Source organism: Triplophysa dalaica, chromosome 3 (assembly GCF_015846415.1).
Source record: "Triplophysa dalaica isolate WHDGS20190420 chromosome 3, ASM1584641v1, whole genome shotgun sequence".
Taxonomy (NCBI): Eukaryota; Metazoa; Chordata; class Actinopteri; order Cypriniformes; family Nemacheilidae; genus Triplophysa; species Triplophysa dalaica.
The window spans coordinates 5,160,296-5,188,091 of NC_079544.1; the positions used below are offsets into that span (position 1 = coordinate 5,160,296).

Genomic DNA, 27,796 nt, shown 5'->3' on the forward strand with positions numbered 1-27,796 from the left:
TTGGTGTTAAAAGAAAAAAAATGAATTAAACTGGAATAAAAAAGAGAATTACCTTGTTCCTCAGATTATCCTTCTCTAGTGTACTATATACCTGCATTACTTGACAATAGACCCCATCAAAGTTACTGTTAATAGATAAGGTAAAATAGTGATGGTTTCAAACTATTACCAAGAATTGTTGATGAAAGTGTGGTGTTCTAGTAATATATGTTTCTAATGGCTTTGTTTTGACAGACAAACACACAAGTGATCTTTTGAGTATGATTCAAGCTTGCCGAGAGAAGCAAAGTGAAGCCACAATTGTGTTTTGTTGTCTGCTATAGTTTGAAAAGACATAGTTTAGCATGAAAATTACTCTGGTTATACTAAACAAAACAAGGAGACTGGAGACGTTAGGTGGGCGTCGTGGGTGGACGTTGAAAAAAGAAACACGTCTATGATAGAACACAATTCCTTTTAAGCTCTCACAAACACAGATTCAACGAATAATAAAGATATAATGTGGTTTTGTGGCAATATCCACCATGCATAACCGTTTGTGTTTACTTCAGTTTGATTACAAATTTACAGATACCACACATATCGTTTAAGTGTGAAAAGTTCTCATTTTCCATCTTCGAAGGGTTTGCAGATTGGAAAATGAATCAGATTGCGGAGTGATTCAGAGCGTTTAAAACGCACCGCCTCCATAGCGACACATATTCTTTGCATTGCTTGTCCTTCATAAAATGACGTTTTAAAAGCATCAGTCACATAACTTCTGAATGTGATAATAAAATATATAATAATAATATATAAATAATCAAAACAATCAAAATGTATTATGGCCTTTGCTATTTTTCGCACAAATCAATGATGTTTAAGAAAAGCTAAGTGAAATTGAAAATCAATCTTTCAAAGTCAACCCAAACAGTGTTCATGCTAGCTCAGAAAGAAAACATTGAATTGTGCTGATGAAATTGTATTTGGTGGCCCAAAGCAAAGGACATATGAGGCTTTACACCTGTAACACATCTTCCAATTACAAAATGCTCTCTGTTGTGTGGATTATAATACTAACTCGAATCCAGCTGTCAGAAAAAAAGCAGCGATTCAATACGATTTCAACAAATGAATTGGAGATGAAGATGAGATGAATAATTCAGAACAAAAATGAGAATTCGCATCGCAATCGAAGGTCACCATATGTTGTTACGATTGGATTATAGTTAAATATTCCAAAACATACACCTCACAGACTGAGACATCTGGAGTGCATGAAGCAATGTAGCCTACTTATTAGTCTTGAGTTTTAGCCAGAGGTAAACATCATTTATATTCCTGCTATTTTCCATGGTTAAAATGCAATTTGTGAAAAAGTGTTTTAAAAGCAATTACAACATTTGTCCATTTTATTTGAATTGTACAATAAGCTCGTCGAAGCTAAATAAAGAAATGTCGGCTTAGCAAGAGACAGTATAAATGCACCCATTTTCACAAGACAGTTTGTCAAATATTCTGTACTTGTCGACACCTTTGTGAATGGTTACTTTTGACACTACACTTACACAGCCATGGAAAAAAAGAAGAGACAAGATTTTTATTTAATCAGCATTTCTAGATGTTTCTAGATTCTAGATTTCAAAAAAATCAAACCACAGGAGTGACAAAGTCCTTCAACAGCAATTCGAAAGACTGACAGCATGACAGGACGCATACAAACTGTATTAAAACTCAGGGCTATGACACAAAAAGTCATTTTTCATACTTTTCCTAAATACATGTACAAAGAGTTTGGTTCCAAAATGAGATTGAGAAAAGAAAATTCAATAATCGTGTTTTTTATTGTGCATTCCAATTAACAGCAGGTGGTTTGATTTGATTTAATCCATAATAACAAAAAAATACAGCTAAGTAACACAATAAAAACATAATAAAAACAATTATTTTTGGATTTTTTTTAACCAAACTTAAAACTGAATATGAACTTTCTTTGCAGTATTTGAGGTCTGAAAAAATACAGAGCATCTTTTCTGTTATTTTGACCTGTTTCTCCAGTGTTCATTTTCTACAAATGAATGCAAATAGAAACAATATTTTATTTGAAATTTGGTACAGAAATACTCTGGTCTCTTTATTCTTTCTGTGGCTGTATACTAAAATGTGCCTATGTTGCTATGAAAAAATACACAAGTGTTCATTTGGGTCCATATATTGTAACTGTATATTAAACATTGAATATGTGACAAAATCCCCTTCAGTGTGTACATGTCACTTGTCAAACATGGTGTTACAACACAAATATAGTGTCGGACTTTCTTACCTGAAAATCCGATCTGATGGCTGCTCTCCCATCACCAAATCGAAACCACGCTGGAAAATTGTGTAGGGCCATGGACTGCAAAACAAAGACAACAAATCCAAAAAACTAAATAATTCACATCTAAAATAACAATCTGTATGTCACACCAGACAAGATGCTTTATATATTGTTAAGCCTGTCCGGTCCTTACTAACCCACCTGACCTTTAAAATCACATGAAAATATAGCAACCTTACAAAAAAATATATAAACCACTATAATATTTATAAGAGCTTCTTCACGAAGTCAGCTGTCACATTAAACCAATTACGTTGCAAATATGAACACAGATTTTCTTCCAACAGATGCTGATTGTAAAATCTCAGACCTGAAAGCGGCATCTGGGTTAGAGGCGTATATACGCGAGCGTGACTCAAAGTGTCTATTTACCTAAATCTCTAGAAGCAACGTGAGCTGATCGAGATTAATGCAGAGAGGCAGTGGTGGGGACAGGGCCTGTCGCTGTGCTAAAAGACAAGAGACAAGGAGCCGACGTTCTTCTCTAAGTAAGCTGTTACTCACAGTAAAAGCGCAGTCACTGTCTGCTTAGACCATTTAATGCCACAGACACACAGGCTACTGCTGTTTAAACTATTTCTCCGACAGTTTCCTTCTGAAACAATGCACAGATACATACTCACAGATATTTCATCACTTTGAAACTTCACAAAGAATTTGGCGTTGGACTTTCTATCTTCTCCGCTAAGTGTTAGACTCAATTAAAAGCGATTCTCACCCTCATGGCACGGCACACAGGGAACAAGCTCATCCAAAGCTATTCCATTCCCCTACGGCAATCTTTCTGATTGTTCCAATTTGATTTCTAATTATCGGATCCATCTCACCAACCGTCATCACTCCCATCTCCCTCCCAATTAAAATGGCAAGGATTTCCTCACCTCCGAGTTTTAATCAAACCGCTCCAGAGCGACAGCGTCAAACCCAGATGAGCATGTGAAAGTCTCCTCGGGGAGGGTCTAATTAACTTCAAACATCTTAAATACAAGTCTTTCGGGATTGAATATGTGCGTTTTCGTTATTTCTGGATGGTTAAAGCGGTCTCAGAGCACAACATACTTTGGGGATGTGCCACATGCTTCTATTTGCGTTTCATTCGTGGGTATTCATTTGTTAGACATAAGAAGCAGACATTTTGGTTACATTTAAGTTTTTGGCTTTCAGTATAAATTGCATCCTTATAAGACAATTTCTAAACTGGTGTGATCCAAAACGTGAACCAAAATGAACCAATCATTTTGATGACATCATTTTGCCATTTTTTTTCTCGTCAAATTGTTTTGACCGATCAGAAGCACTCTAGAATCTCCAGGATCTGGTGTCTGTCACCATTTAAATGGCAGGACCCACTTCATATGTACCGTCCTATTTCCTGTTTCAGAGGAAATTACATCAATGCATTGAACAAATCAAGCATCAGATTTCAAGTCACTTTGAGACTTTGGTTACACTTTCCTTGAAGCGTGTATGTATAATGCATCATAAAAGTTGCTTTAAAGCATTGTAATGCACCTTTTAATGCATTGTAATGTCTTATAAATAAGTGTTATTACAGTTAATATATTATAACACTTCGCAATTCATTGTTAAATTGACACATTTTAAATTGGTTTTAATTCTTTACAACTACATATAATGCCTTACAACATAATGCATTTTAAAAACTCCTTATAATGCATTATACATACATGCTATAAGTAAAGTCTTATCGAGAGAGTTATTGTCAGCAGTATAACAGAACATAGCTAAAATATCTGAAGACACCAACAAAAGTTCTAGAACGAAAGATATTAACGCCGTTAATTTATTAATGAGAAATGACTTGAGTAGTGAATGACATCATTTCTTGTATACTGCTTAAGTCTCATCGCTATACTGAAACGCATGTCTAAAATGACTTTCTCCAATTCCAGAGTAAGAACATAATGGCAAAACATCTCATTAATTCCAACAAGCCCCTGTAATTTTCCTACAGCACATATCACGTGGCAGCCTATCAGCACTGGAGACATTTTTACTACATCAAAACAACATGACCAATCTCTATTTGATAGATCCCTGACTGCAGTAGTGCACTATGTTTGTTTATAAGATGCTTATGGTGTACTTACCCTTGATTTGGGCCCCATTCATTGCGAATACACAGATGCTTGTGAACAGGGTCCTTCATGTAGCCATCAAAACAGAGACATTCTCCTAAAAGCAAATATCAAGTACATTTAAGCCCACTTCAACAATAAGGGAATAAAGATGTTTTTTGAGTATTTCAGAATTGTGCTGAGCAGTAATTGTAGTACTTTGATGGTGCCCTGCCCTCGTGAAATACAGTAGGATCATGGAAAGTATGATATCTGGCAAAATATCACAGTTCAGATTGTGAATATGAAACTTAAAGACATCTCATTAAAATAAAAAAGAGAGAAATTACAACAGTTTGTTTCAACGGGACTCGGTTTTGAGTCTGTATACACTGTTTATAATATTTTTTTTATGGAAACGTGGTAGACCAGGGGTTTTCAAACTGTGGGTCAGGACCCACTTGTGGGTCGCACAGTGACATGAGGTGGGTCGTGGAAAGTCACGTGGCTTTTGAATGACATACAGAAAAACTGTTTAGTCCAGTTAATGCCTGGCAATTATTGTAGCTTTGATATTTTCCCATTAGATAGTTTGGTATTGCAGCTAAAATTTCATTTATTTTATTTAGGGAATGTAAAAACTCTTCTACTTATAGAGGATGAATGTGTATATTCTTCCCATATTTCCATTAAAAAATATTGTGTTGGGTCTCAATATAGATAATACCTGTCTAGGTGGGTCCTGGAATGAAAAAGTTTGGGAATCGTTGTGCTAGACACGCATTAAGAACTACAACATTTTTTTCAGCTTGTAATGTATTTTAAAAATAACAAGTTAAAAAAGAAGAGTAATAAACACTGCAGATTCTAAGATTTGTAAGATTATTATTTATTTCCTAATATAATATAATATATTTTATAATAACTATGGCATTTGGGCAAAAACTGTAGTAACACATTTTTTGGTGAAGTGAAAATCTGTCCTCTTCGACTCAATAAGGGAATTTTTGACTTGTTCCTTCTACATTTTAACCGCGTCAGTTAAACTTTTTTCATTGCACCATAGCTGCGAGAAGCAGCCGTTGAGCGAAAGAAAAAAATGAAAAAATGACAAAAATAAATAAGTCATGTGGTGCATAAGAATATGTGTTTTTCTGTGTCTTTGGGTTGTTAAAAGTTGCATTTATTAGACACGTAAAATTGCAAAAATGAAAGTGTCGGAAAAAAAGATGCATTCTATCTAAAAGCGAATGCTCACCTAGACATGCCTGAAACTCACCCCCACAAATCTAAGTCAGTTTGTGGTATGATTTGACTAAGACCAATAGACCACCCAAATGTATACACAAGTAAGGTGGGTGTATCTGTCAGTCAAACTGCTTTGGAAAGTGATGGTCCAAATATGGCAAGAGCCGTTCAATTTCCGTCCCAAGCTTGCAGTATTCGATCAATCACTATGCACTGGTTAACTGGCCAATCATAGCACACCTCTCTAAAAAATCTGCGCGTTTCAGAGAGGCGGGGCAAAGAGGAGATATAAACATGCACGCTATGTTGAAAAAACACAGCTTTTGAACCCTAAATCGTGTTTACACATTGCATTACATATAAAAAAAGCAATAATATTCATTTTAGCCGTGTCATATAACCCCTTTTAATTTGTTTATAATTTGTATATATTTATTGATAACATACATTTTTTGACTGTTAAAGTTAAGCCACATTACAACACAATTGTTTCAAGGCATTAATGAAGGTCGAGTGTCACAGGCGCCAAAACGAATTTTAGACTTATTTTACTGGACAGTTCGGACAGTAATGCCCCTATGCGGAATTTCCTCAGTGTAAACCCTGAATGAATGACTGAGGCGTTTATATAGCGCTTTTTATTGTGTATTGCTGTACACCCAAAGCGCATTACAATCATATAAGGGGGGTCTCTCCTCAACCACCACCAGTCTGCATCCTTCACCTGGATGATGCGATGGCAGCCACAGTACAACGGCGCAAGTGCGCTCACCACACACCAGCTATAGGTGGAGAGAGAGATAGAGCCAATTCAGAGGGTGGGGATTATTTGGAGGCCATGATTGAAAAGGGCAAGTGAAGGGAATCTGCACAGAACACCGGGGTTACACCCCAACTCTTTTACAAAAAGTTATATGGGATTTTTAATGACCATAGGGAGTCAGGACATCGGTTTAACGTCTGATCCGAAAGTTGGAATTAAGGCCAAATGTGGAGTATTGCATGCAGGCCAGTAGTAATTTAAGACAATTATATATTTATTCATTTGAGATTGTGGCTGATAGGTCTGAAAGGTCTACAGTCAGTATGTCTACAGATTCATTTATATGTGCTGTCGCCATACAGCGTGCAGTTTTGTTTATGCTTCATTTACCCTTGGTTTATTAAAGGTTGATTTTGAGCTGCCGCTGTGCAGCTTGTAGTTTCGTCCAGTAGATTGTGCATGGCCAAAGGCAATATAGTCATACTAATAACATGTGTTTGTTTTATATGCTGTACCTTATAATCGCACAGCGTCGCGTCTACAACACGGGTCACATGTATCGCGCAACGGGCGCTTACATTCGGCATGTGCAAGCTGAAGTTCAGTGTCCCCTGATGCAGGATAGGCCATTAACTATTGTTAAGCTGTTTTAGTTGAAAAACATTTGGATTTTGAACGTTATTCAGGGAATATGCTCTTTGGCTCACTTTGGTAAATTCACAATTTCACAAAGACCTGTTTCAACAATTGATACATTTATGAAGTCTCATCTATGCTAGTTGAACCAGTCACTTGTATTTTTTTTTTTTTTTATAAATTGTTAGAAACGTTTAGCAAAAATGAAACGATGATAATTGAGGATTTGAGTGTTTATCATAGAGTAGAGGTGTCTTGAGGTGTTTGAAGGTTGTGTTGGTTTCAGCAGATTTGGATGCTGGAAGTTCAGCAACCAAATGGGTAAAAATATTGGTTACAATATTTTTCGTGCAGTTTCAGCGACTGTCCTGAAGGCCAATGTAAGAGACTTTGATGGAGCTACCAAAACAAAATGTGTGTGACATATCTAACTCTCTCTTTGTGTTAATTCAAAGGCTGATATCAATTCACCTTCTTCTCCATTCAAGGAATGATGTGGTGAATGGTGGTTTTACAGAGTGTTGTGTTGATAATGGGGCTGTCCTGCGTATTTAAGCATATGTGCACACACAGCAGATTCCTTGTGTCAGCCATCCTCAGTACTTATCGTCGTTCTTACAGGTAAACTCACACTGGGTTCGGCTGATCGGTGTTGTCAGGGTGTACTGGAGGCACGTCACTCACGATTAGGGTTCATGGATTTGCTGAGGTCACACTCAGAGTAGGAGGAGCCTGCTCGGTTACTAGCGTGTCAGGAGATGAGAGTTAGAAAGGCAGTGAAATTTGTTGTGGACTCTGAAGGGAAAGGCCAAGTGAAAAAGATGACTTTGATCTGTTGGCATATTTCCTGTGTGTAAAGCAGTAGTCATCAATATGCTCGGACACAGTCAGCGATTATGCTAGCTTCTCACGTCATATGCCCAAAGCTCCCTGGATGAAATTTAGTGACATTAAAGTGTGCATTATGTAGACATCTATAGGGAGGCTCAGAGAGGACTTATACCCAGAAGCGAGTTAGTATTTTAGATATTCCGGCTCCATCGCTTCAAAAGCTTTGTTTTTTTGAATGGGTTTTTGGAAAATCGTCCAAAATAAGGTCTTTGGTAAACAAAAGCTCTAAATTTTTTCATGTTTTATTCTATGATATAAAACACAACAATTATAAGCTGCTTGTGATTTTTAAAAGTCTAGTTGCATCTTAAAAATGGTAGTTGCTAACAAGTTGCTATAAACGACTACTTCCTTTGGCGGAGGAATCATCGCGAATATGGTACAGTATCAAGCTCACAAATAATGCAACATGGTTACAAATCTCTTGAAACGTAGATGCAAATTCATTCACGGTTTGAAAGAGTTGTGGGAGGCTCGGGGGTGGTGACGTTGTTTTCGAGCAACCTTAAGTGTAGTCTGTTTAGAGCATTGTGTTTGCTTTTTACTTCTGCCGATTGTATTTCGGCTTCTAAAGTCTCAAATTTTGTGTTAATTTGTAAAGATAATGTTGATAGACAAAACGTGTTAACATCATAAAACTTTGTTAATCACAGAGCTTAGTTTTGCGATCTTCCAAAAGTCTATGGGAAAAATGCTTAGGCTTTCGGTCGAGCTAACCAGCGCGGCACCTACTTCCGGGTTGGCCTACAAAAATACGTCATCTCTGATCCTCTCTATTTGATTTGCACCCTGATGCTCCGACTAAAGGTAGAAGGACAAATGCCCTGTTGGACAACAGAATGAAGGGCAGATGTAGCGCAGTGGTTCTCGAAATGATGGTAGTCTGTACTGGTGGGGTAGTTTATATATCACAAACATTTTGGGAACTTTTAAAATATAATCAAATTGGCTTTACAAGTAATTTCAATATACTATGTTAAAGTTTCACAATTGCTTGCTTACTTTAACCAAAAAAGTAGGAATCAGTTTTAAAATTGGTTGAAATTGGAAATTTATTCGGATGAAATTAGATGAGTAGTTTGATCAAAATTTGCACTCATTGACTTTCCATAGTATGTATAAAAGGAATAAAAGTAGGAAAGTCAATGGGGGTAAATTAGCGAACAATTCCTTTAAAGTAACATAAAAATGTAACTTTAAAATAGTTGATATGACTTGCAAATCCAAGATTGCACTAAAATGTATGGGAGCAAAAAAGGACAGTGGTCGGTGTTAATTTATCTCATCCATGTAATTGTTTATATATTTTTTATTTTTCCTCTAACAACGATTATTCTGATTCTGAATGTCTGTTTATCCACTATTTAAACTGTTAAGATATTCTCAAAACATTGTAATTGATTTCTGTCATTCACCTTGTGGGACAGAAACACTTGATACGTTGATATATTTTTTACAATTAGCATTATTAGCATATTTTGGCAAGCCAAGAGTAATGTCACAACAACACTATTTGCATACTTAACTGTTTCATTTAAGCCAAAGTAATTTGTAAAACTAAAATAAAGTTGTACCGCAGGTAAGCATTTTATATATTCAAATTAGGTGCAGGGAGCCTTTGTGACTCTGGGTGGTAAATGACAAATTTGTCAGGAAACAAAACATGTACCCAGTGGCTCTGTGATTGACTGATCGCAGAAGATATCCAGCAGGCATCAAGCCACTGTTGTATGCATATGAAATAAATGCCTGTGAATTTATATCCTCTCAGAATACAGTAGGGCCTATATGCAGAAGCAAGACTTGGTAAGGCAAAAGGGAACAACCTGGGGTGCCATTTGCATTTTGTGTCAAACTAAATCTACAATCTGGGCACAAATCAATGGGTAGGCAGAATTCTTTTGCCTTCTTTCTGATCAGAAAATTTATATCTTACAATGCATTTGTTATGTCTCACCATGCAAAAAAAGAAAGATTCATTATTTTTGTCCAGTCAATGAAATATTGACCTAAATGTTGCTGAATTTAAATTTGTTTAATCCAATTGACTTCATAAATCATCTCAACACAAAAAATTAGTGGTGGGCATAGATTATTTTTTTTAATCTAGATTAATCTAGATTAATCTTGGAATTAATCTAGATTAAAATGGCTCCTTTGAATTCTGCCGAAGCCATTCAGAATATGTGTGCTAAAGTTACTGGTGCTATAAAGTTACTGGTTTCAACTAAAGCTAGACCACTACCTGTTGAGAGAAAGTGTTTTTTTTAAACCAATTCCGCATTGCACAAGGTGCAAACAACCTTAGTCATGTCGATGTTTCCATTGGGAAGCTTCTTAAAAATTAATATTCCCTGAAGCAAACCCGGAGGCTTCATAGCTGCATTCATGTTAGCACGTCACGTTTGATGCGGTAATTTCACAGTAACGTTATGTTGTGTTCAGACCAAACGCGAATGGCGCGTCAAGCGCGAGTGATTTATATGTTAATGCAAAGAGCCAATAGACCTACTTGCTGCGCGAATCGCGCGAATGAAGCCCTGGTTATGAGATGATGAGGCGGCTTCTGCTTCCGCGAATGACGCGAATCACGCGAGTTGAAAAATCTCGTTCTCGCGAAGAATTATTTTTGTGTGTTTTGTAGAAGACGAAGTCATACAGGTTTGAAATGATAAGAGGGAGACTAAATGATGACAGAATTTTATTTTTGGGGTGAACTATCGCATTTAGTTGAAACTGCAATGTTGAAGAAATATAAAAACATTTCACTTTTCAAGTTGATTTATATATTAAATTTGTTTTACTGTACTTCAAAACTTAAGGCAGCAAAAATATTTTATACTTTAATGTCAAAACGCAGAAGAGGTATGTTTGGATTTAAGAGGCAATTACGCTGCAAAAAACTGCTGACTTCTCCAGGATATTTGTAGTGTGTTTTGCAAAAAATCACTACTTTCGCATTGAGACAGAAAGAGTGACTGTGTAGAATTACTTATTAATGAAGTTTTTAAGTCCTGAGTAATTATTCTCTCGCCACAGCCCCAGAGAAAGCTTGTAGGGGATCAATTATTCAGTCAAATTAATGAAAAGAAAGTGCGAGGATCAGGTCGCCTGCGACACAACATTGTGCATTCTTGTTTAATAAATGTCCACTAAACTCAGAGGGGAGATGGTGAGTTAAACAGAAGCTTCGAGACACCTGACATCAGTCTGATTCTCATCTCAGCCCTAAATAGACTCTTTTAAAGAGTTATCGCCACACCCCTTCCCGGCTTTCATAAGTATCTCCAACTCCTGTTCGATTGAGACAGTCTTACGTTTTTTGTGTAAATATCCTCTGCCCCCATACCAACCGTGGCTTTCATTAAGGATGCATCATGCGAATAGCACAATGCAATTATCGAACCGTGGCTGTCCCAAAGTCTCATCTTTTCCCGATTTCATTTGTAAGCAAAGCAGGGCAGGTTTCCCAACGGTCCAACTTGTGATTCATTTAAGTGCTGGAAGATTCACTTTTCAAAGCCTGGTGGAGATGCTTCCCGTTTGAATTATGGATGCAAACGCGAGGAACTTTTCAACAAATGATAACAACATTTGATTGATTCCTGCAGAAGACAATTAAGGAACAGCCATAAAGCAAATCCATTAATACGTCTTCTGATGTACCTGGCAGCTGCTGTTTTTTACCGGGTAAAAACTATAAAGCTGAACAGATCAATCTTAGATTTCAAATTCTCGCAATCTTTTGAGAGAAAATGTAGTAAAAGATTATTAAAATCTATGATGCAAACCGATAAAAACTTCCACCCACTGTCTCAAGATTATTCATCAACGTGGCTGGGACGTCTATAGTCATTCCGTTTTTAGTATTTTATTGTAATGCAGTCTTGTTCTGCAATTTTTAATACATATGTCAGTACAAAAGCAGTTGGAATAATGATGTCAAGATTTGCTAATTTGATTCTGTAAAACAATAATGCTGAGCAAAGTCCGCACGCCATCATCAGCTGGGCATGACCAACTTCTAAAAGTTGTAAAAAAGTTTACTTTTACATGTGCGCTACAATGCATGAAGTGTTTACATTTTATATGTTTACAAACTGACTATTACAACAATCAAGGCGATAAGTAGAGATATATATTATGTATATATGTATATCCCTAAAACCATAACACATTTTATAAACTGTTGCCAGGACATTTGGATGTCATTTTTAAGTTTTTTCATATTTGTAAGCATCTGTTGTAAAATGGAAACAAACGGGAAAAAAATCCAAAAAAGATTAAACACAAAAATCCAATATAGCAAAATTTTGTATTTTAAACTATTTTACATGAAATAAAAAATTAGGCAACTTCTTGGATATTGTAATATATGCATGTGACGCGCAGGGACAAGGGCCTTGAGGGAACGGCTACGCGTTGCACCGGTCTCGCATCTCTCACAGAGCAGCTCCGGTGGCATAAAAGGAGGAGCGACAGCAGTGAAGGACGAGAGAGGACCAGGCCTGGATTTTATGTTATGTTTTAGTGTGTTTGTGGCCGGCAGTCGACCGTGAGGGAGCTGTGGGCACTTTCATTTGTTGTTGGTTTATTTTATTAAAGTTGATTTAATGTTCGCCGGTTCCCACATCCTCCTTCCTATTCCTGGAACTTTGTTACAATGCAATGCAAGTTTTATTTGACCATCGAGTTTCTTAAAAAACTTTTCGACTTCACAATGCCTCCTTGTCTCATGACGTATGTTTTAATAGCATTTCTCAGCAAAACACGATTAGCCTTTACAACCCTTTTTTTGTATATGTCACTCAGGCCTATTCTAAGAGACGTCCCAGCAATTAAAGTAAATCCACACCGTCAGGCAGGTGTTATTTTCTTTTGATAAAGGAAGTATTCCAATTCTCACATTCTCTCACAGACCCACAGCACACAGACATCAATATACTGTCACTGTATAGAGGATTTTGTCCACGGTCATATGCACACTTCAAAGAATCTGCTGTGGATCGTAGGTCCTCATCTTCACTGAACCCTGCAGTGATGAAACTGCACATTCTTATTTAAGAATACATTGTAATGCTCCCTTGGCTCATATGATCATATACATTGTTCTTCATCGAAAGAATGGTTTTACTAAAATTAGGATGAACAATTAATTGTTTCAGAACAGTTCATCATGACCAACATCTCCAAAAAGTTAATCAAAGTGCATCCAAAAACACCCGTAAAAATAACCCATAGGACACAATCACAACCATGACACAAGAGTGAGTAAAAAATGACAGACATTTTATTTTTGGGTGAACTATTCCTTTAAGGCATTCTGTTTGATTCCAGCTCTGTCTAATTACGGCCCAACCTACAATTAAAAGGCAAGCGAGAAAAACTCAAATCCAGGTCACTTCGGCTGTATAGCAAAAGCACTCCAATATAAAGATTTATAGCCGAGCGTTACTGTCCTCACTGTTCTCGCTCAATTTAGCATTCATTACTTAACACTCACTCTAGAGAGACACCTTCAGAGAAATTTGCAAATGAAACGACAGATGAATCAAAGCTAAGCTGCTCTCTTCTCGCTTCTGCTCTTTTAAGGAAGCTACATTACAAGTGCACCTCGTCGAACACATTGATTTCTCTCAGCCGACACTAATTCACATAAGCGGACAAGATGGAGTGACAGATTATTTTCATGATACGTAAAGCAGGTCACATTTTGTACACTTCTCAACTTAAACACTTATTTTAAAACCAAAACTGCTGTTCAATAATGCAGGTGTGACAATGACACGCAGCTAGAGTATTAAAATGCCACGATTTAGCAGTTTCTTCATTCGTTTTTAGAGTATCCAAGATGTAATAGTTTAAAATGGACTAAATATATTTCCTCTCAAAATGCAGAAATACACCCTGTGGCAGGGGTTAAATTGGGCCGAGGGCCGTCCGGGGCAGAGCCCAGGCACATAGGCTGACGCCAGTGTGCGGCTCTTCGGGTGTTATGGACTTTATTTCAATAGTAATTTGTTACATTACTAGTTACATTACAAACGTTTCCCCCCATCCCTCAAAAAAACTAAACGACCTCTTTAGCCTTCTCATGACTAAACTTTATTGGGAAGTGCACACTCTATCTCACAACAATCTAAATTAAGCCTGTCTTTAACTATTTTAATAAATTATTTCTGCTTATTCCATAATAATGTCCGTCATAAATAATAATAATAATGTTAACATTTGAACTTAAAACGTTTCCATATGTTAACTGTAGTATTTCTATTCCTGCATGCTCCATAATGTAAATTATCTCCCTAGTTTCTTAAAACTTGCATATCTTAACTAGTGCTTCTGCATATTTCTATGATGATCACAGGCGCTTACAGGTTTCAGTTCGATGATGTCACGGGTGCGACAGGCTTTGAAAAAGCTATTTAGCTTTTACAATGTAATTGATAAAACGGCAACAATGTAACGCAGCTGTAACGTATAGTTACATGGACTTAGAACTATAATCTTATTACTATTTTAGAATTTATAACGCTTTATATTACTCCGTTACAAAAAAAGTAATCAAACTACAGTAATTGTTACGGCCCATCAATTGTTATGGAGCAGCACTCCGTCGTGCCCCAGTATAAATCTCAAGTTTAAGTAACAATTTGCCTTTTTGTCAGTGTATATACTGCAAAATGCAACAGTGTATTACTCTTATAACGCACATTCTGCGTGCACGCAGAAACCATTCACTGCTTTCCATTCCGAAAGTGATCATCCCTAAATCCCTTCGAAGAATAAACCTCTTAATTGTAAACTCATTTGGGACGCACCGCATGTCTGCACGCTTTTGTTACGCAGTCGCGCACGGCCTATTTGCGAGTTGTAGACTGACGTGCGGTATTGCTTTCCGTCCAGTGTGCACTGCTCTTTTAACGTTTTAAAGTCATAATGACCTATTCATGAATAAAGGTTCGACTTCTAAATTACTGAATGTCATTTTAATCCAATTTAAATTCCTCTCCCGGCTTCCGATTCCCACTCTCCTGGCTTCTGTCCCATAATTTCCTGTCTCACTTTTCACTGTCCTATCCATACAAAGATGGAAAAAATATATATATCACTGCAATAAAGGAACGGATAGCATTCCTGACCTGTACTATCTTGATATCTAACATTACAACTGCCTCATCCCTCGTCCTACTCTGGAGACTCTTTAAAAAGCCCACAAAAGCCTGGAGAGGTACAAATGAAAGCGGTCTAATTTTGTGATTAATCTTCAACTTTGGAGTCCACCGGCTAAAACCTGCTTCGTCTTCATTGGAAGGGTAAGTCAACTGTGTTGTTAGCTAAAGTTATCGACTAGTAACAGTCCTTGTTTTCAGCATAGCTAAATCACTGTGAGTAACTTTACAGTAGACATCATTCATGAAATCAAAATAAAATGAATTCCCCTTAGCTTCCCTTGCCTGTGCTGGCATCCTGGTGCACTGCAACTGTACATCATGTAGAAATGTTAAGGTCTAAACGGTCTGGTTTTATATTATTGTTCGATATCAATGCTACAGCCGCTCTAGCGCTCTTCTGAATGCCTGCCAAAAGGGCGGAGTTTAGATAGTGTGACATCAACCTGCAAAGCTCTATACAGAAAGATTGTATTCTTGTCACATGTTGCTTTGTACACTGCTGGTATCTAGAATGATTTTGATCAGAGTTGCAGAGGGTTCTCTCAACTTATATTTTACAGGTTGTCAATTAAGAAAATTATGAACTTCCCTCAAATTTACCCACAGAGTCCCACTCTGGGAAAGGCGTGTAAATGTTAAAGAGACAGTTTAGTGAGGAAACAAATTTTCATTTTACAACTTATATGGAATTAACATTGATATACAAGCATTTTAAAGAAGGTTGATACTGGTATTTTTTAATAAAATGAAAGTGAATAGTGGCCAATGCTGTCAGTCACCTTTATTTTTGAACAATATGAGGTTGAATGTTCAACATTTTTTTTGGGTGAATTATTAGGTATTTTCCTCAGCGTATGAGGTTCCCTCACGGTCACGAGCTTCTGATTTTGTCTCTGCACAGACAAAAAGACAATCCTACGAGAAGGTAAAATGTGAGGAAAAAATCTAAAGGACACAAACAGACAACATTTTTACTGTTTATTTGAGTCCATCTGAGCATCTATTGATTTTTTTTTTTGAAGTCAAGCTGTGGGGAAACATGTGCGTGGAAAACAAATCACTGATTATGTCCAAAAACCCATTCTGAAATGATTTCAGTTCACACCGGCACCAAAAAGAAAAAAGAATAACTGCTTTCATAAATACAGAAGCCAGTACATGGATTATTATTTTCTACCTTTCATATCACATCTTAAAGTTATTTTTGACTTTCTCTGCAGAAATCAAGAAAGAATAAAAACAGTAAGCATGCTTGGGCAGATTTTTGAAGAGATTAATCTAACTTGCATCTTTTATATTTCAGTTGCATTTGTAGTTATTAAAAATGTAACCGCTTGTGTAAACTTGGCAAGTAAAGTCAAAATACCTATAAATGAATTGAATCTAATCGTATGGCAGAAATGTTACAGGTCTCTTCAAATATTGCATCGCTGGATAAGAAAATCGACCATAGCATTATGAACTGTCTCCTAAATAAAACTAATAAAAACTAATATCCTGACACAGTTACATATTTTTTAAATTCATTACTGTATATAAATCTGCAATGCAATTTTCCGTCTTTTTTTAATTCAATGCAAAAACATCGAACAAAGACCCACAATAATGACCGTAAAAAAACTGTTAATTCACTTTCATTTTATTTGTCTTTTTTCTTATTTTATTTCACTTTTCATTTTTATTTTAATGAATTTTCACTTATTTTTGATATACAATACGAGATATTAAATTACAGAAATAAAAAGCAAATTTAAAATGTGAAATCTAGCACACCAGCTGCACGAAAATAACTTTTTTTTAAAGATTATTTTCAATGATAGAACATATTAAAATGTTTCTCTTTTAACTATAATTTTTTGGGGCTATTTTAATATACATAGGGCAGTGGAGACAGAGAGGAGCAGGAGGGTAAGAGACGGGGTGCAGGATCAGGACATGACCCGGATTGGTCTCGAACCCGGGTCCCTAGTGGCAAACATGTCACACTATATATGTGTCTTTAGAGCTAACCACTGAGCCACAGCTTCGACATGTTCAAAACTTTCCTAGTTTCAGAAATAAATGAGGAATCATGGCTATTCGATGCTGCTGCTGTACCTGTATCTGGGTCACACTGATGCTCACAGGGGTCCAGGAGACGGCGACCACACAGATCATTGACCCAGGGTCCGCTGGCATTCTGCTGGTAATACAGCAGCACCTGAGCTGGATTCAGCCAATCAGACGCATCCAGCTGGCTGCCCTGCAGCAGAACGAATTTGGAGCCTGTGGGTGGAAGAATCAGGACGGATCAGAGGAAACATCCATCAAAATTTATGTCATTTTGTAAAACCACAGCACTGTACATCAAACCAGACAAACATTTCTCAGACCACCCTGCTGAAAACAACAACAAAAAACATTTCAATTACAGCATTGTTATGAACAATCACCTTTATGCCATTAAAACCAATACAAATTGTATGTGGAGTACTTTTGGACGTTATTATATGATATTTCGACTTGTTCCTATCTGCCATATAACACCCCACCTAAAGAAGCTGATGCAAAATTGGAGATGGACAGAAGCCATTATAGTTACCATTAGAACCAATAGAATTGCTTAATATAATACAAAAGTCCATTACAATTTCCATGCTCGTTTATATTGATTTTTTTATCTTATTCTTGAGGACCCATGTATGTCTCTAAGGGCCCCGGGGGCCGCTAAACATTAGCTAGGTGGCGTCTTCATAGGCGGCAAGTTTAAGTGAAGTTTTGGTGTAGTTGAGTGACTAATCTCTCCTTCAGACATACTCTAGCTAGCATACTGTTCTGCATGTTTAATGACACTTGAGACAAAATATATTACAAACTTCCTCTGATGCAAAGGCCAGTCAATTTTCAAAATAATGTTCTTAAAAATTACCATTTTATCATAACCAGAAAAGAAATACTACGATGTTTGATTCTTTGCTAGCCTCCTTGTCACAATAACTTCATAAAACTAACCTAAAACCTAACTGGATTTAAGAATAGACCTTTGATGGACTGAATATACTGTGGGTTTGAAACCATCCAGTATTTGAATAGAAATGCTTTATGAGTTTTCATCACCATGAAGGGGCTTAATAAAAAGAATTTATTCCGCAAAAATCATTTTTATCAGATCAGCTCTGAAATCAAATTCTACCCTGAGATACAGGTAGACAGTTAGTGTAGAAACACATCTTAAATCGATCTGATTTTTTTCGATTCAAAAGGCGAATTGTGAATTATCACCGTCTTCTCTTTACAGATTATGCCCATTTAGACGTCTGTGTGAATGTTAATCTACCCTAAAGCACCAGACCACATACAGCAGAGCTCTACATGAAAGACAAAATGACAGATGAGAAAAGCCAGTTTCAATCCATCATATCGCCCCGACTCTAGAAATGACGTCGGAAAGTACCAATGAGCTCAAAGAGAGGGAGGCAGAGAGACAGACAGAGAGAGAGAGAGAGACAGCTTGGCATGCAGTCTCGGACTGCAGGTGCAACATTAAAATTCAATAACAAGCTCATCCAACACAAACTTAGGCCCGAAAACACAAACAAAGAACCCTTGGGGAAAAGGGCTTGTTGTCGTTTACAGATGCGTTCTTGATATGTATCAGTAGTTGGGAAGCGATGGTCGTTTTTAATGCTGTATGTTAGGTTTAGACCTAAAGGCCCAGTTAAAAATTTAGCTACATCTAGTGGTGAGGTTGCGAGTTGCAACCAATGGTTCACTCCACGCCTCCTGTTCGGAGCACTACGGTGGCTGACACCGGACAAAGTCGTCCTTTCATTTTTGCTTCTTTGCCGAAGGAGATAACCTATTCATGAAAAGATAAAATGTCTATTATGTTAGAAAAATAATATACACATTAAACATATTCCTGTGTAGTTTATCACATAAATAGTTAGGTAACTGACTAGAACATTTATGTTAGTTGGGTAAATTAGGGCCATATAATTTTCCCTTAATAAATTCCTTGAGTTTTGTGCTTTCTTTTACTATAAAATAATTATATATTTTTCCACATACTGTAGTATACTATTATACTGTTTACCATGGTAAACTGGAGTAAAATTCCTCCTTTTGCAGATACAGTAGTGTTTTTGAACGTTATGATAGTAAATATTTAGAGTGAGTGTGCTAGTGTTTATGTAGTTTATCAATTTCCTACTAGAATACAACAATTCACTATATTAAAGGTAAATAATACAATACAGCGTTTTCAATCTGGATGTAAAAATAACCAGACTTTTATTTTGACATGTAGTCGCAAAGAGAGTGTGTTTGACAATAGCTTTTTTCAAACAGGGAAATGCTTATGAAATAAAGTCTGGAGATGGAGTTTATGTGTTCGTGTCCTCATACAGAGACGCAGATAATTGCACGAGTGTCACGTGTGTGTAGTAATATGCTAAACTTTGCAGCTCATTTACATTTACGCAAAACAAGCAGATGACATATTTATTAAGACAGATCACAGAAATCACAGGACTCATCATATGGACAAACTAAAATAGCGACAAACACACATCACACAAACAAGCAGCTCTGTCTAAATCACGTGCAAAACTGTATCGCACGAGTGCATTATTCTTCGCACAGACAAATTTTTTTGTAGCATGTGAGACATATACAGTATGTCCCAATGTACAGGTCTTTATGTAAGGTCTTTACTCACCTCTAAAGACATAGTTATGTATTCAATATTGCATTTCTGTCGATAGATGCTCCAAAAAATTACACACGGGGCCTTTAATGTTAGGTTCAGGACTGGGTTAGGTTCTCGTCTGCCACTCTTACCGTCTGCTATGAGGTGCTCTGGGACGTGTAGTATGATTCGGACGCTGAGGCTACAGGAGAGGTGAGACGTGCAGACAAGTCCAATCACACAGCTGACCACGCTGATCAGAGTCAGGGTGGTCTTGTTGATGGGGCTACGAGGGGAACCTGCGGGAGAAGAGAGGGAAAGAGAAAACAATAAGAGCCATGCTGTGTGGCGGTAAAGTTCACAGTTTTATGTGCACCTCTGTGGGACTCAAGGGAAGCAGTTACAAAAACAGCCCACATCAGGGTTGGTGGTCCATGAAAGGAGCGCTGGATCAAACCAGCCGGCCAGACTCTGACACAAACAGAAGATAGCGGTTTAGTGTTTGAAGCCTTCTGCTTTGTATGCTTAGTTCGTTCAAATGGATAAATGGGAAAAAGTTGATAAACACATATTTATTATACAACCGAACTGGTTTGGTGCAGCGCTCCTCTGTTTATTTGACTCCTGATTGTATATGAACATTACAAGAACATTTAATGACAGTTAACATGTTAATACGTACAAAATGTAACAAATATATTTGCAGAATTTGTGTACAGTTTTGGGAACGACCTCGTTTATAAAAACACAGTTTTTGGGTTAGAGCATGGGTTAAGGTGAGGTTATAGTTTTTAACACTAGCTGTGTATACAATCAATAGAAGTCTATAGGATGTCCTCATTTCGATAGATAAGTAAACATGACCTTGTGGGGACATTTATAGGCCCCCATGAGGAAAACAGATAGATAGACAAATTTACAATTCCTAATACGAGGTTAAAACAATGAATGCAGTTAAACATTAATTTGCATGCCTTAACACATGTTCCTTGACCTAAAAACACACAAGCAGACATATACATACACATAGCTTACAATCACAAATGAATGAGGAGACAACACCGATGATGAGATACATAAGACCTCCCTAAACACTGTCATTGCATGTATATCTAAATTAATAACATCTCTGGATAATCTGAGTCACATGGACAATTACTGTTGCATGCAGAGGTCTTGTAATAAAAATGAAATGTAACACAAGAACATTAGATACAAGTTCACAATACAGCTGACATCAATACCTTGGTAATAATATAGGTGGAGTGTTTGCACAAAGTACAAATGACACGCATTGCATTAATGTAGCAAAACATTGCATACAAAGACGAGGAAGCCCTGTTTTACAATATAAAAGCACGGCTACGTGAAACCACATCATCTTAAGCGTGGATGTTGAGTGAGACGTCTCGCATCAAAACCACACCTTTGACTTTGAAGAAATGAAATAAGACCGTATCAAACGGAAACGAAATGTATTGATTCTAACGTGTGCACACACCTGCCAGAAAAAAATGCACAAAACGCTACAAAACAATAAACTATGTGGGTTGGTCTTCAAATCTTAAAACCGTTTCATACTGCTCCCGTTATTGAGAACTCATCAGTCATGTATTGATTTTGTTGCGCTTTGGGAATTGTTGCATTTGCCAGGTAAAGCTACCGGGCCTGGTGCTCTGCTGAGCGAATCACATCAGACGGACTCATTAAAGCAAAACCATTATAAAGGAATTCATTTTAGATAAGAACATAATTTGGCCTTTTGTCCCCTGGACTATCTTGAAATGGGAAGTAAACATAGTTGTGTTGTATAGATAGGTCTAACTTTTATAAATATGTATCATTTTTTGTTAAAAGTATAAGCACGGAACTACTGATGGACCATTAAATTACGAACATAAAGAAGCTGAGGTGACATCCATCCGTTTGATGTCATAGCTGCCGGTCTCTTTTCACAGGTTGGGCAGTAGCATGGATGCAAGCCAAGTTTTTTTGCATATCTAAACTTCTCAGAAGCAAGATGATAAAATCGCTATATCAAAGTAATATTCACTTGTACTTCAGGACCAGGAACCACCTGAGAAAATTTAACAACATCTGTCAACCAATCAGAATCAAGAATTGAACGGTGGAGTTACAGACTGCTATGTCTTCACATCGCTCAAATCCGGCAAAGTGCATTAACACCTGCTATTTTCAATGTAAACGCAGGCAAACATGTCTATCAAACTCAACACACCGCTCTCACCCAATCACAAGCTCACGCAGAGCGATCTAGCGAAAAAAAAGCGAAACAAACCACGTCTATTATTAACCACGTCCAATTAAAGGTGTTGTTGCCACAGCTGACTAGTACTGTTTTTGACAAGTACATGGTTTTAACATTTGGTAATTAAACTGGGGAAGTATTAAAGTGAAATGACTGTCTGTTGTTCGTTGACTTGAAAGTGGCATCTCTTCAATAGTTTAAAGAGCTTTCAAATCAGTCGTTCGCCTCAGAACGCAAATCTCCGGGGACGATACAAAAGTTCCAGTCAGATTCTAGCCATTAGTGCTTGACTGTCCAAACGCTTTGTGACACTCTTAGCTCTTAGCACACCACGCTTTCAGTCGAACGGTGGTCTAGCGCTCGAGCTGCTGAACTTTAAGTGCCTAAATAGCTTGTATTTACTCATCATTCACTTCAGAGGAGGCCCACGAAGAATTCTCTAAGCAAACTTAAAAATTGCTCAGGGGCCCTCAGTCCAATTTCGAGGAGAATAAAAAAAAAAACAATAAACGCTGCTTTAAGCCTCGCTGTAAATCGTTTAAATAGAACATCCAGCGCTGATGATAAATCTCACAATAAACAGTCCACGTTTACATCCACAGTTACATAGAGGTAGTTGTGAGGCGCCTCACGTCGCAACTACCACTTTGTTCAGCATATGAACAAAGTCTCTCACATGTGCCACGAACACCAAATGGTCACGATGAGGCAGTTCAGGTTGAAATCATGCGATGGTGTGGAAGTCCTCCTTACCCCCGGAAACCCACGCCGTGTTGATGTTGCCGTTTCTCATACCTCGACTGCGACGGCGACTGCGGTTTGGGTCCGTGTAGAAGGTCAGCTGCGGCTCGCTGTCCGCCTCCGTCCCAGAATCTCCATCCGGGTTCAGGAAGGTTGAACCCGCTGCAGGATTCACACAGAAACCACCCAATTGTTATCGCTTTATGAGGAATCTGGATGTGTAAGTAGGACACCCGTATTCAATAAATAATCTTTTAAATCAATGTCCGAAAATAAACGTTCAGTTTAGAATCACAAGAAAAATGTGCATCAAGATATACATCAACATTTCCAAACACACTGTTTTTGTCTGGGTTTGAAATTAAACAATAGGGACAGCATGATAATGTGATGTTTTTTGTGTAATTGCCAATTCGTTTGTTTATCAGCATTATTGATTGATGCATCACGTAATTGTGATGAGCTACAAACCTCTAGACAGCAAATTCATTGGAAATTGGAAAAACAGTTTGTTCATATTAATGAGACAAGTACTTAAAACGATTCCATTTGAGCAACAAAAATGTACAAAACGTTGCAAGTTTAATAAATACGTTTTCCGGACATTCCATTGGTTTAGCACTGTTTTGATCCCTAAGGATCACACATACCGATTACATGTAACTTAAAGTGACAGTTCACTCAAAAAATGAAATTAATTTAATATTTTTTTTCACTCTCCTGTGATTGCCTGTATGACTGTATGATATTTTGATAAACAAACAACATTGACCCACTATTGACTTTCACTGTATGAAACCGGAGACATTCCTCAAAATATCTTCTTTTGTGTTCCAGAAGAACGAGTCATAAACAACTTTGGGATAAAAGAAATCACAAGCGGTATCAATCTAAGTTGACCCCTACAAACAGAACCATGAATTTGTGAAATGAAATGGTGTCAAGAATGACACATATTGTTAAAACAAAAGGACAAACATCTAAATCACAGTGATAATATAGTGCCAGACAACATCTAGCAAAATAACAAACATCTTCAAAACATCCATACAAATGATATACAGAATTTAAAACACACATTATAAACCGTATCGTTACAAACACCGGTCACACATACATGTATACAGTACACACCAGCACAATAACAGCAGTAACAGTAATTATTGTTCAGCGGGTCCCTGCGAGACGTGCTTCTCCTCAGCAAGACTATTGTGTAAATATAAGTAATGAACAGAGCCTGAAGAGTGCGACTCAGATAACAGATGCACACGCCTCCTCCGGCTCTTTCTTATTGTGCACAAAAAGACACAATTTACCCGTCAAAGGGCCAGACAAATGCTTTCATTACGCAGTGTGCGTGGAAGAAACGCATGAGCGGCTGACCCTTGGATTACACCGGCTTACAATGATGAGGAATAATGTTGGAGTTACTTCATATGCACCGTACAGTACGACCATCTGTTAAAACTGTCTTCCCTGGCGCGGAGGAGAATCAAGCAATTATTAGGTACAGAGAAGTGGCCTGAATGTAAATAACTAAAAGACCTGTGTTTTACGAATGTAATTCCATACTGTCATGAAATAAAAAATGATGTACAAACGTGGTCAAATCAACATGTAGGAGGCAAGAACACAACACTGGTTTGGCTTTACAGGGATTTCACAGCTATTACAAGAGTGCATTTGGGCATGCGAATGTCAACCTAAAGGGAAAATATACAAAGGTTTTCACCGTTCTGATAGGTCATATGTCAAGATTGTGTGAAGTCTCTCAGAGAAGGATTTTTTTTCAATCGATTTCAATTGTCATATCCATAAAGTACCGTTTTCCTCAAAAAAGGGCACATAAAAATTTAAATAAATTAATTTATTGTCCATGAAGAGATATCCCTTCTATATTTGTTTGGTATTATTGCTTCTGGCTTGAACATTTTAACACACAGAAAGCCTACAAAGTATGTCGTCTCTCAAAAACGTGCATCCTTTTTTTGTCACAACCATAACTCATTCATTTTTCCCTCTTTTAAAATAGATCGAAAATGTACATAAACACTGTGGAAATGCACAAAGCAGAACAGAGATTAAGAAACGGAAACACACGTTGTCCTCAATACGTCTCATCGCGTCCCTGCTAAGAATACAACAATCTGCTACTGTCAACATGATTTCACCATAAACATTTGCTTTTAAAAAAATCCAAGAGCACCGCGTTAGAAAATGTCTTCAGTTTACCGTGAAAATCAATCGAACATCTGATACTCCCATCCAAAGACTTTCTGAAATGGCACGTGCCAGAACAGCAGTGCCTTTGTAACAAACGGGAACAAAAGAACCACCTTCAAAGGAATTAGTTTGAAACCTCACCGAGCAGGTGAGATCTGTGCGCTAGCCTCCACAATTAGGCAGGGGCCAAAGGTGCAAAGCTCCGTGGAGGGGAATAAAAGATGAGCTCCTTTAAATATTCAACACGGAGAGCCGGCAGCCTCTCGGCATGCAGCACATGACTCCTACAACAAAACTAACTTTGTTCTGCAGGAACTCAATGATTAGAAAGGTCCTGGAATCAAACTGCGACAGCAGTACGATGTCACGCGGAGGAAAGGTGAAAAACGAACACCTACACAAATACCATTGACCTGGACATAGCTGAAAAACCAAGAACGCCGTGTGCAACAGATCTAATTTGACTAATGAAAATGAGGGGTATAAATAGAGGAGCTGAGAGGCAGGTGTGACTGCGGAGACGAGAGGACGCGTGCGATCACGCAAGTTCTCCTCGGGCGACGTGAACGGGAGTCTAAACATAGCCGTCAGCAGCCCTCACGTTCGGCGGAGCGATCCGAGAGCTCGGGAGTCTGTGGAGTCACGTCGGGTTTGTTAGAGAAGAAAGACATCTTTTCAAAGGGAACAAAGTCGCTTTGTCGCAATTCATGCGAAATAAAAAATATACTTTGACGAATTTGTTCATCTCGCTTTGTGTTCAGCGACAAACAAACAAAGCAAGATGAATGCCAGAAAATATGGAAATGTGAGGAAATTTGGAAAGTTTTTTCAGAAAGAGCTTTTAAAGGCCAGCAACCATAAGACAGACTCAAATCCTCAGAGACAAACTCATCGGTGGTGTAATTCGTGCATTGGTGATATATACGCAGCCTTGAAAAACAAAGATTAAACGTCTGGGTTCTTGCACTGTTCGTTTCTTGACAATGATTTGTGCACCCTTTAGATTTGTTAACACGGATCAACGGTGAAACGGTGGAACTCAGCTCCTTTATTTGTTCCCAATGATTTTCTCACCGAGAATCAAATCCAAAACTCGGAAAGCAAGTTCTCATTTAAGGGACATACTTCACTGGACATGAATTATTTGTTCCCAAGCGTATCAAAAGACAGACAGAGATGTTTGAATTTGCATTTGGTTGGTTTCATAGTTGTATTGGTCATAAAAGGAAGTTGTAAAGAAATCCCAAAGAAGGAATTACCGAAGGGAAAATCAAATGACATGAATCCAGCACTAAATTAAAGTGATAGTTCCACCCAAACATGAAAACACTGACATCATTTACTTAACCTGTTGTCATTTCAAACCTGTATGGCTTATATTTAGTCATTTAGCACACACACCAAAGCGAGCAATAAGCGATATGTCATACAGGAGCAATAATACAATAGGTGCCAATACAAAGTTACTTGTTTACACAAAGGCTAGACCACTACCTGAGGAGAGAAAGAGAGAGGGTTAATGTTTTTTTTTGTCTGTCAAGTATTCACAGAAGAGATGGGATTTAAGTCGTTTTTTAATGTTGTAAGATATGTAGTTGACCAGACCTAGTTAGGAAGAGTGTTCCACCATGAAAGAGTTGTGACTGGAAAGAGCAGGAAAGCGACTTTCATTCATTCGCAGAACACAAAAGAAGATATTTGTCAGAATGTTCTTAACTTGCACCCATTCACTTGCATTGGTTTTGTCTCCTTACAATAGAAGCGAATGGGTGCCGCCACTGTCCGGTAACTAACTTTCTTCAAAATATCCTTTGTAAACTATCACCTTATGAACAAAGGTTGAATACTTTTTTTTTTCACATGCAGTAGTTACTGATAGACCTATCCTCATTCAATCTGTTGTGATTGACCACAACGGATAGCAAATAGCAGAGCTACAGTAAGTGTGGAATGCTGTGAACAGTGTGCAGACAGATCTTACAGCAACAAAACGTTTAGGGCCCTATATACCCTGCACAGTGTGGCACCATGCGCGACGCAAGTGTTTTTGCTGGTTTCAGCCTGATGCAGTTATCATTTTCAGGTCATGCGCCATGTTGTTTAAATAGCAAATCCTTTTGCTCCCATGGGCGTGCTTGTGTGAAAACCAGGTGTGTTCAGGCGCATTGTGAGTGCGTTGCTATTTTGAAGCAACTGAAATAGACAGTGCCACTGACCAATTGAAGCCTGGCACCTGACCTAGAGAATGTACGTACACTCGGTTTATAACACACAGAGGGACACGCAGCAGCACACAAACATGCCAAATATTAAACATGAAAGGACTTCTATCTCTTTTTCTAGCCTTTCTTGTTTTTCTTTTTAAACATTAGCTCTATATAATGTGGTAGGCTATATAAGACCATTTTTATTGCACTTATGCAATATAATGTTGTCCTTATGTTGTTCCAATTGCTTCCATTGTTGGCCTCATTTTAAGTCGCTTTGGATAAAAGCGTCTGCAAAATGACAATGTAAATGTCAACGGAGCAATATTTTTTGGGTTATTTAAAGAGCGCGTTGGTAATATCTGCCTAGAGAACGCGTGTACACTCTGCTTATTATACAAACATGCAAAATATTAAAAATGAAAGGATTACAAACGTAAAACATGTTTATTAATAAAGATAAAATATGACCTGTCCTGTAGATGGTCTATGTTTGGAGCGTTAGAAGTGTTAGGTTTACCCTTGCAAATTCTGCCA

The 27,796-nt window shown here is 37.6% G+C and overlaps 1 protein-coding gene across 6 annotated transcripts in view; it reads right to left on the minus strand.

Moving 5' to 3' along the window:
- astn1 (astrotactin 1) overlaps positions 1–27,796 on the minus strand; it is a 214,977-nt gene that overhangs the window by 128,523 nt on the left and 58,658 nt on the right. For 4 of the 6 annotated variants that reach the window (XM_056742684.1, XM_056742688.1, XM_056742687.1 and 1 more), the window contains 5 exons: positions 22,842–22,991; positions 19,972–20,118; positions 17,248–17,415; positions 4,471–4,555; positions 2,303–2,377 (listed from right to left, as the gene is read on the minus strand). In XM_056742684.1, coding sequence (XP_056598662.1) covers positions 2,303–2,377; positions 4,471–4,555; positions 17,248–17,415; positions 19,972–20,118; positions 22,842–22,991 — 625 coding nt within the window. The remainder of the gene's footprint in view (positions 1–2,302; positions 2,378–4,470; positions 4,556–17,247; positions 17,416–19,971; positions 20,119–22,841; positions 22,992–27,796) is intronic. The other 2 variants (XM_056742685.1, XM_056742686.1) reach the window with 2 other exon arrangements.